At 45.3% G+C, this 9,784-nt stretch overlaps 1 protein-coding gene across 1 annotated transcript in view; it reads left to right on the top strand.

Moving 5' to 3' along the window:
- Nucleotides 1–4,235: 4,235 nt before the first annotated feature.
- The window catches only part of ablim2 (actin binding LIM protein family, member 2), a 98,626-nt gene continuing 93,077 nt past the window's right edge, over nt 4,236–9,784 (top strand). The window contains exon 1 of the mRNA XM_014155538.3: nt 4,236–4,625. Within this exon, the coding sequence (XP_014011013.2) occupies nt 4,616–4,625 (10 nt within the window). The 5' untranslated portion in view covers nt 4,236–4,615. The remainder of the gene's footprint in view (nt 4,626–9,784) is intronic.

Genomic DNA, 9,784 nt, shown 5'->3' with positions numbered 1-9,784 from the left:
CGCCCCTCCATATCGCGTTGCGTAGTTTTTTCTTCTTCGATGAGATTTAACGGCGGTTGGCATCCAATAAATGTTGCATTACCGCCACCTACTAGACTGGAGTAAAACTCCCTTATACTTTGCTTGGAAAAAATAAATAAAAAATAAAAAATACCCTACCACCTAATGTAACCGATGTGAAATGGCTAGTTAGTTAGCGGTGGTGCGCGCTAATAGCATTTCAATCAGTGACGTCACTCGCTCTGAGACTTGAAGTAGGGTTTCCCCTTGCGTGGCGGGCGCGGCGGGCGCGATGGGTAACGATGCTTCGGTGGGTGTCAGTTGTTGATGTGTGCAAGGGTCCCGGGTTGGGGCGAAGAGAGGGACGGAACCAACACTGTTACACTAACACTACACTCAAAAAAATACAAGGATCTCCCCCACTCCACTATTTAAATCTATTTAGCCCTACCTCAGGCCAACAACCTGAAAGGATGGGACACCACCACTTAACACACCCTGTAACTCTGATGTGAAGTCTCAAATACCTCTCTGTAGCTGCCACCACAACCTCAATTTTCTGCAGCTTACATCCCTGCAGTATAGTTGATAACCAATGCTATAAATGCTAAAAGTCCAATCTTACTGAAACATGCATCACTTGTTGGCCTATCCCTTTGTACTGGTACAGATCTACTACTCACACCACTCCTCTCAGGATCCCTCCCCCTTGACCCATCTTCCTCTACTTTCTTCACTGCCTCAGCATATGACAACTTCTGCACTACTCTAACCCTGGAAACCTCAACCTGCCTCTCTCACATGGGACATTTCTGATCCCCAACCCCATGGGCACCCCTATAATTAACACATACCACTACTTTCCCCAATGATACACATTCCTTTGTCTCATGCCCTTCTGCACACTTCTCACACCTAGGAACCTCCCTCCTACACACTGCTGCCCATAAGCTTGACACCTGTGACAACGTAATGTATTCGGCATAAAAAGCTAGTACAGGATAACTTATATATCCTAACATCACTTTGTCGTGCAAAGACTCAACATCAAAACTCAAAAGAACAGACAATGACTCTTCTGTTTCACCACTCACGCCACCCTGTCACGATGAGCATCACAAACACCGGGAATCTTCCCCTTCAGTTGGTCAACTTTTACATTTACTGCTACTACAGTATTCAGTCCTTTCAATGGCACCCTTTTCTTGAGAGCAAAACAATTCACATTTCTTGCCCCCCATTCGTTTAACGCGGCACACCTTCTCCCTCTGACCAGCAGAAACAAAAACAATTATCACAAGACCACTCCTGGTTACCCTCACAGATTCCACAGCGTCCAACTCTGTTTTCACCCACCCTGAAACCACAAATGGATCAGCCAAAAGGCAAGGGTCCACTTCTTCCAAAAACTTCACTCCTACTGTCACAGACTCATCTTTATCCTGACCCTCGGTGCAAGCCTCGGGCTCTGAGAACCTCACCACGCCTACCACCTCCAATACTTCGACCTCATTCACTTCCATTTCTCCTCCTGTCTTCAGCTCACTCGGCTTACACTTTCTATCAATTTTTCTTTTACAAACCATCTCCTTTTTTCTGCCATTTTTAACCGACTCAAGCTCGCCCTCTTCCTCCCTCTCTCTCTTAGACCTCCTCTGCCTCTCTTTTCCCTCCATTCCTCCTCTGTATTCCAAGTATACATAAGTCTCCTTACGATAATACTGCACTTCTCCTGACATACATCTTGTTCTTGCCTTCTCAAGGGATTCCATTTTACCGTCTGCCACAATCTCCGTACAATCAGCACGATCCCCTTGGGGTGTAACGCTCGACAGCGCATCCCACTTATAAAGCAGCTGCTTCGTCTTGATGCACTTTTTTTTAATCAAAAGCTACCGTAACGCTTTTCCATTTCAAACAAGCGCGCTCTTCCAACCACTGTCCACCGTCTACGCTAGTCACCCACCTCCATATCGCGTTACATTGTTGCCACCCTAAAGAAGAAATAAACTCAGCAAAAATAAAATAAACGTCCTCTCACTGTCAACTGCGTTTATTTTCAGCAAACTTAACATGTGTAAATATTTGTATGAACATAACAAGATTCAACACCTGAGACATAACTGAACAAGTTCCACAGACATGTAACTAACAGAAATGGAATAATGTGTCCCTGAACAAAGGGGGGGTCAAAATCAAAAGTAACAGTCAGTATCTGGTGTGGCCACCAGCTGCATTAAATACTGCAGTGCATCTCCTCCTCATGGACTGCACCAGATGTGCCAGTTCTTGCTGTGAGATGTTACCCCACTCTTCCAAGGCACCTGCAAGTTCCCGGACATTTCTGGGGGGAATGGCCCTAGCCCTCACCATCCGATCCAACAGGTCCCAGACTTGAGATCCAGGTTCTTCGCTGGCCATGGCAGAACACTGACATTCCTGTCTTGCAGGAAATCACGCACAGAATGAGCAGAATGGCATTGTCATGCTGGAGGGTCATGCCAGGATGAGCCTGCAGGAAGGGTACCACATGAGGGAGGAGGATGTCTTCCCTGTAACGCACAGCGTTGAGATTGCCTGCAATAACAACAAGCTCAGTCCGATAATGCTGTGACTCTCCACCTCCAAATCGATCCTGCTCCAGAGTACAGGCCTCAGTGTAACGCTCATTCCTCCGACGATAAACGCGAATCCGACCAACACCCCTGGTGAGACAAAACCGAGACTCGTCAGTGAAGAGCACTTTTTGCCAGTCCTGTCTGGTCCAGCGACGGTGGGTTTGTGCCCATAGGCGACATTGTTGCCGGTGATGTCTGGTGAGGACCTGCATATCAACAGGCCAACAAGCCCTCAGTCCAGCCTCTCTCAGCTTATTGTGGACAGTCTGAGCACTGATGGAGGGATTGTGTGTTCCTCGTGTTACTTGGGCAGTTGTTGTTGCCATCCTGTACCTGTCCTGCAGGTTTGATGTTCAGATGTACCGATCCTGTGCAGGTGTTGTTACACGTGGTTTGCCACTGCGAGGACGATCAGCTGTCCGTCCTGTCTCCCTGTAGCGCTGTCTTAGGCATCTCATAGTACAGACATTGCAATTTATTGCCCTGGCCACATCTGCAGTCCTCATGCCTCCTTGCAACATGCCTAAGGCACGTTCACGCAGATGAGCAGGGACCCTGGGCATCTTTCTTTTTTTTTTTTTCCAGAGTCAGTAGAAAGGCCTCTTTAGTGTCCTAAGTTTTCAGAACAGTGACCTTAATTGCCTACGGTCTGAAAGCTGTTAGTGTCTTAATGACCGTTCCACAGGTGCATGTTCATTCATTGTTTATGGTTCATTGAACAAGCATGAGAAACAGTGTTTAAACCCTTTACAATGAAGATCTGTGAAGTTATTTAGAGTTTTACGAATTATCTTTGAAAGAAAGGGACGTTTCTTTTTTTGCTGAGTTTATGATGAACAATGTAACCAATGTTTCACCTAAAAATGTTAACTTAGTTGCAACATTGTATATTGTGCTTGTTTTCATCTGAACGAAACGACATAGCAGCATTGCAGTAAAGCCTGCTCTTTGTCCATCAGGCCACACAAAAAGCATAGGAAAGTAAAATCCTTAGACCTTGAATAACACTTTAGGCTACTGCAGGCCTACTGTACTGTTCTGTATTGTACTCTATACATAGTGTTTTAAAATGTATTGATTTCTGATAGATTTCAAATGAAGAATTGTTGTTTTGAGGTTATAATGGATTCCAATGATTGTGTATAATAAGTCAATGAATAATGAATTGATTATCAGTCACGACCATTGTGCATTTCCATCACTTGAATGTTGGAAATTAAAAGTGATGTAGGCCTATGTAAAATGTCTATAGGCTAATATAATAGGCATAACATAATATGCCTATAGATAGGCCTAAGAAAGGCCAACAATAATATTAGGGGAATTTACTTCTCTCTGAAGAACTAGACATCACTCCAGGCTACAGCATTGTGTCCAAAACATTGGCTGATAAATGACCGTTTTGTCTCCCTTTTCTACGACTGACGAAAGAGCAACTTCGGGAAGAATATATACCGCCGTTGTTGCAGTGCCTCTGCTCTACGCACAGTGCAATCCAACGCGTTTTGTTTACACTGCGTCGCAGTCGTACCACTCGGAAATTGAAGTCCCTTGAACACTGGTTTTTATTGGTATAAACTCTATTTCCCAGACGCCCTTGTTCGTGGGGAGCCCAGTGGAGCTGTTGAGGCGCTATTGATCGCCTGGTTCGCCTGGCTCGAGGGATGCTACTGCTGAAGCAGCGACGCAAGCGTCAAGCGCGACCGTACGCCCACACCCAACCCGTGCTGTCGGAAAGGGAGTAAAACATTACTGTACCGCATAATACGATATTGCTATATGCCAGTATCAGCGCTTATTGACGGCGGCATAAAATTTCATAGCTTCGACATTGTATTGTAGGCTACGTCTCTGAAGAGACATAGAGGAGTCGACTTAACCATCTTCTGCAGGGAGGCATCATCAATGTGCAGTCTACACTCCTGACCAGAGGTGTGTAGTTGAATGAGGCTATATCCACTGTACATCGGATTGTGAAGAAACATCCTGGGATTACCATGAGCACAGGTAAAGTCTTATTCTAGCCTATACTAGACTATAGTTTATATATGAGTCATGGTTTGATGATAGCAATTCTATGACAATTACCAGTTTGTATGCTGCCATTGTCATTATCCTATGGCACTATCAGCTATTACACAGCAAAGCAGTTACTGAATCAGGACATGCATAATGATAGTCATATAATATCCATTGACAATGTTTACACTAACATGTAAAGCACGCTGCAGATACCAATCTAAGACAAAGGTCCTAATTGAGCTATAGCTCTCCCACTGTGAAATACCATTTTTATGGCTACAGTATGTGGTGTAGAAACGCCCACTAGGCATCTACTTCCAGGCATTATTGCCTTTGCATTATGTTGCAATGCAGTCTCCCCACATCACAGGGTCATCATAGCTACATTGTCTGGAGCTACAGGCTGATACGCTGGTCTCATGTGAGGACATCAGTGTTTCAAGTCTGCTATGTGTCCATCCTGTGTAATATTATATTACATTACTACATATGAATGACTATGGGCATGACAAAAAGCACAGTACAGTAGCTGAATAGTTGAGTAAAGAACATAATTGTTAATAATACCATCATGTCAAGAAGACTTACTGTGTGATGAGCGTAGGCATCGGGTGCCTTAACCCAGCATTCAGTTCACCCCTTTTGGCGGCCCCCCTTTTGTAGGCCCGTGGATAACCTTTTCCTGTAGTCCACAATTATCTCCTTTGCCTTGATCACGTTGAGGGAGAGGTTGTTACCCTGACACCACATGGCCTGGTCTCTGACCTCCTCCCTATTGGCTGTCTCATTGTTGTTGGTGTTGGAGTCATGCTTGGCCATGCAGTCATGGGTGAACAGGGAGTACAGGAGGGGACTGAGCACGCACCTCTAAGGGTCCCCCGTGTTGAGGATAAGCGTGACAGATGTGTTGTTACCTACCCTTACCACCTGGGGGCAGCCCGTCAGGAAGTCCAGGATCCAGTTGCAGAGGGAGGTGTTTAGTCCCATGGTCCTTAGCTTAGTGATGAGCTTTGAGGGCATTATGGTGTTGAACGCTGAGCTGTAGTCAATGAATAGCATTCTCACGTAGGTGTTCCTGATGACTGATGTCACTGGCTGATGTCACTGGGGGCGGAGTTGCAATCTACTGCAGAGATAGCCTGCAGAGTTCTGTCATACTATCCAGGTCTGTGCTCAAACAATTCGAGCTTCTACTTTTAAAAATACACCTTTCCAGAAATACGTCTCTTACCGTTGCCGCTTGTTATAGATCCCCTCAGCCCCCAGCTGTGCCCTGGACACCATATGTGCATTGATTGCCCCCATCTATCTTCAGAGTTCGTACTGTTAGGTGACCTAATCTGGGATATGCTTAACACCCCGGCCGTCCTACAAGCTAAACTAGATGTCCTCAATCTCACACAAATGATCAAGGAACCTACCAGGTACAACCCTAAATCCATAACCATGGGCACCCTCATAGATATCATCCTGACCAACTTGCCCTCTAAATACACCTCTGCTGTCTTCAACCAGGATCTCAGCAATCACTGCCTCATTGCCTGCATCTGTAATGGGTCCGCGGTCAAACGTCCACCCCTCATCACTGTCAAACGCTCCCTAAATCACTTCAGCGAGCAGGCCTTTCTAATCGACCTGGCCCGGGTGTCCTGGAAGGATTTTGACCTCATCCCGTCAGAAGAGGATGCCTGGTTTCTCTTTAAAAGTTCTTTCCTCACCATCTTAAATAAGCATGCCCCACACAGTCAGTTAGGAAAGCTAAGGCTATCTTTTTCAAAGACAAATTTGCATCCTGTAGCACTAATTCCCCAAAGTTTTGGGACACTGTAATATCCATGGAGAATAAGAGCACCTCCTCCCAGCTGCCCACTGCACTGAGGCTAGGAACACTGTCACCACCGATAAATCTACGATAAACGATTATTTCAATAAGCATTTTTCTACGGCTGGCCATGCTTTCCACCTGGCTACCCCTACCCCGGCCAACAGCTTTGCACCCCCCGCAGAAACTTGCCCAATTCCCCCCCCCCCCTCCTGTTTCTCCTTCACCCAAATCCAGACAGCTGATGTTCTGAAACAGCTGCAAAATCTGGATCCCTACAAATCAGCTGGGCGAGACAGTCTGGACCGTCTCTTTCTAAAATTATCAGCCGAAATTGTTGCAACCCCTATTACTAGCCTGTTCAACCTCTCTTTTGTATCGTCTGAGATCCCCAAAGATTGGAAAGCTGTCGCGGTCATCCCCCTCTTCAAAGGGGAGACACTCTAGACCCAAACTGTGATAGACCTATATCCATCCTGCCCTGCCTTTCTAAAATCTTCGAAAGCCAAGTTAACAAACAGATCACCGACCATTTCGAATCCCACCGTACCTTCTCCACTATGTAATCTGGTTTCCGAGCTGGTCATGGGTGCACCTCAGCCATGCTCAAGGTCCTAAACGATATCATAACCGCCATCGATAAAAGACAATACTGTGCAGCCGTATTCATCGACCTGGCCAAGGCTTTCGACTCTGTCAATCACCACATTCTTATTGGCAGACTGAATAGCCTTGGTTTCTCAAATGACTGCCTCGCCTGGTTCACCAACTACTTCTCAGATAGAGTTCAGTGTGTCAAATCGGAGGGCCTGTTGTCCGGACCTCTGGCAGACTCTTTTCTCCGTATATATCAATGATGTCGCTCTTGCTGCTGGTGATTCTCTGATCCACCTCTACGCAGACGACACCATTCTGTATACATCTGGCCCTTCTATGGACACTGCGTTAACAAACCTCCAAACGAGCTTCAATGCCATACCACCTCCCGTCGCCTCCAAATGCTTTTAAATGCTAGTAAAACGAAATGCATGCTCTTCAACCGATTGCTGCCCGCAGCCCCCCCCCCCCCCCCCGACTAGCATCACTACTCTGGACGGTTCTGACTTAGAATATGTGGACAACTACAAATACCTAGGTGTCTGGTTAGACTGTAAACTCTCCTTCCAGACTCACATTAAGCATCTCCAATCCAAAATTAAATCCAGAATCGGCTTCCTATTTCACAACAAAACCTCCTTCACTCATGCTGCCAAACATACCCTTGTAAAACTGACTATCCTACCGATCCTTGACTTCGACGATGTCATTTACAAAATAGCCTCCAACACACTACTCAGCAAATTGGATGTAGTCTTTCACAGTGCCATCCGTTTTGTCACCAAAGCACCATATACTACCCACCACTGCGACCTGTATGTTCTCATTGGCTGGCCCTCGCTACATAGTCATCGCCAAACCCACTGGCTCCACGTCATCTATAAGTCTTTCCTAGAAACTGCCCCGCCTTATCTCAGCTCACTGGTCACCATAGCAACACCAACCCGAAGCACGCGCTCCAGCAGGTATATTTCACTGGTCATCCCCAAAGCCAACACCTAGATTGGCCGCCTTTCCTTCCAGTTCTCTGCTGCCAATGACTCTAACTTCAGCGAAGCTTACCGATCTCTGTACCTGTACACAGCCCATCTGTAAATAGCACACCCAACTACCTCATCCCCATATTGTTATTTTTACTTTTTTGCTCCCCACTATCTCTACTTGCACATCCTCTTCTGCACATCTATCACTCCAGTGTTAATGCTAAATTGTAATTATTTTGCTTTTATGGCCTACTTACCTCCCAAATCTTACTACATTTGCAGACACTGTACATATATTTTTCTATTGTGTTATTGACTGTACGTTTGTTTATCCCATATGTAACTCTGTGTTATTGTTTTTAATCGCACTGCTTTGCTTGATCTTGGCCAGGTCGCAGTTGTAAATGAGAACTTGTTCTCAACTGGCTTACCTGGTTAAATAAAGGTGAAATAAAAAATAAATAAATGTTGTGTATTCCTCAATGCCATCAGAAGAATCCCGGAACATATTCCAGCCTGTGCTGGCAAAAAAGTCCTGTAGCTTAGCATCTGCGTCATCTGACCGCTTCTTTATTGACCGAGTCACTGGTGCTTCCTGCTTTAGTTTTTGCTTGTAAGCGTGAATCAGGAGGATAGAATTATGGTCTGATCTGCCAAATAGAGGGCGAGGGAGAGCTTTGTATGTGCCTCTGTGCGTGGAGTAAAGAATTTTTTTCCCATCTGGTTGCAAATTGAACATGCTGGTAGAAATGAGGTAAAACAGATTTCAATTTCCCTGCATTAAAGTCCCCGGCCACTAGGAGCGCCGCCTCTGTATGAGCGTTTTCCTGTTTGTTCATGTCCTTATACAGCTCTTTGAGTGCGGTCTTAGTGCCAACATTGGTTTGTGGTGGTAAATAGACAGCTACGAAAAATAAAGATGAAAACTCTCTTGGTAAATAGTGTGGTCTACAGCTTATCATTTTTTTTAACCTTAATTTAACTAGGCAAGTCAGTTAAGAACAATAATTATGCAAGGAAAAATGATAGCCTACCAAGTAAACATTGGCTCTTTGCACAATGCACGTCTCCCTCTGTTGATATTTGTTTATTTTTTATTTAACTAGGCAAGTCAGTTAAGAACAAATTCTTATGTTCAATGATGGCCTAGCAACAGTGGGTTAACTGTCTTGTTCAAGGGGCAGAACGACAGATTTTTACCTTGTCAGCTCAGGGATTCGATCTAGCAACCTCTCAGTTACTGGTCCAACGCTCTAACCACTAGGCTACCTCAGGTGAGCAAAACCTTGAGTCTTCCGTAATATTAGATTTCGTGCACCAGCTGTTGTTTACAAATATACATAGACAGCCACAGCCACCCCTATCTTGCCGATGCAGAGTAAACCCTGCCAGCTGTATTTTATCCGTGTCGTCAGCCACGACTCGGTGAAACATAAGATATTACAGTTTTTAATGTCCCTTTGGTAGGATATTTGAGATCGTAGCTCGTCTATTTTTATCCAATGATTGTACGTTGGCTAATAGGACTGATGGTAGAGGCAGATTACCCACTCGCCGTCAGATCCTTACAAGGCACCCCATCCTACGTCCCCGATATCTCTGTCTCTTTCTCGTGCGAATGACGGGGATTTGGGTCTTGTCGGGTGTCTGAAGTACATCCTTTGCATCCGCTTCATTAAAGAAAAAATCTTTGTCCAGTACGATGTGAGTAATCGCTGTCCTGATATCCAGAAGCTCTTTTC

Source organism: Salmo salar, chromosome 18 (genome assembly GCF_965601325.2).
Source record: "Salmo salar chromosome 18, fSalSal1, whole genome shotgun sequence".
In the NCBI taxonomy this organism is placed as follows: Eukaryota; Metazoa; Chordata; class Actinopteri; order Salmoniformes; family Salmonidae; genus Salmo; species Salmo salar.
This window is presented reverse-complemented; position numbering and strand designations above follow the sequence as displayed.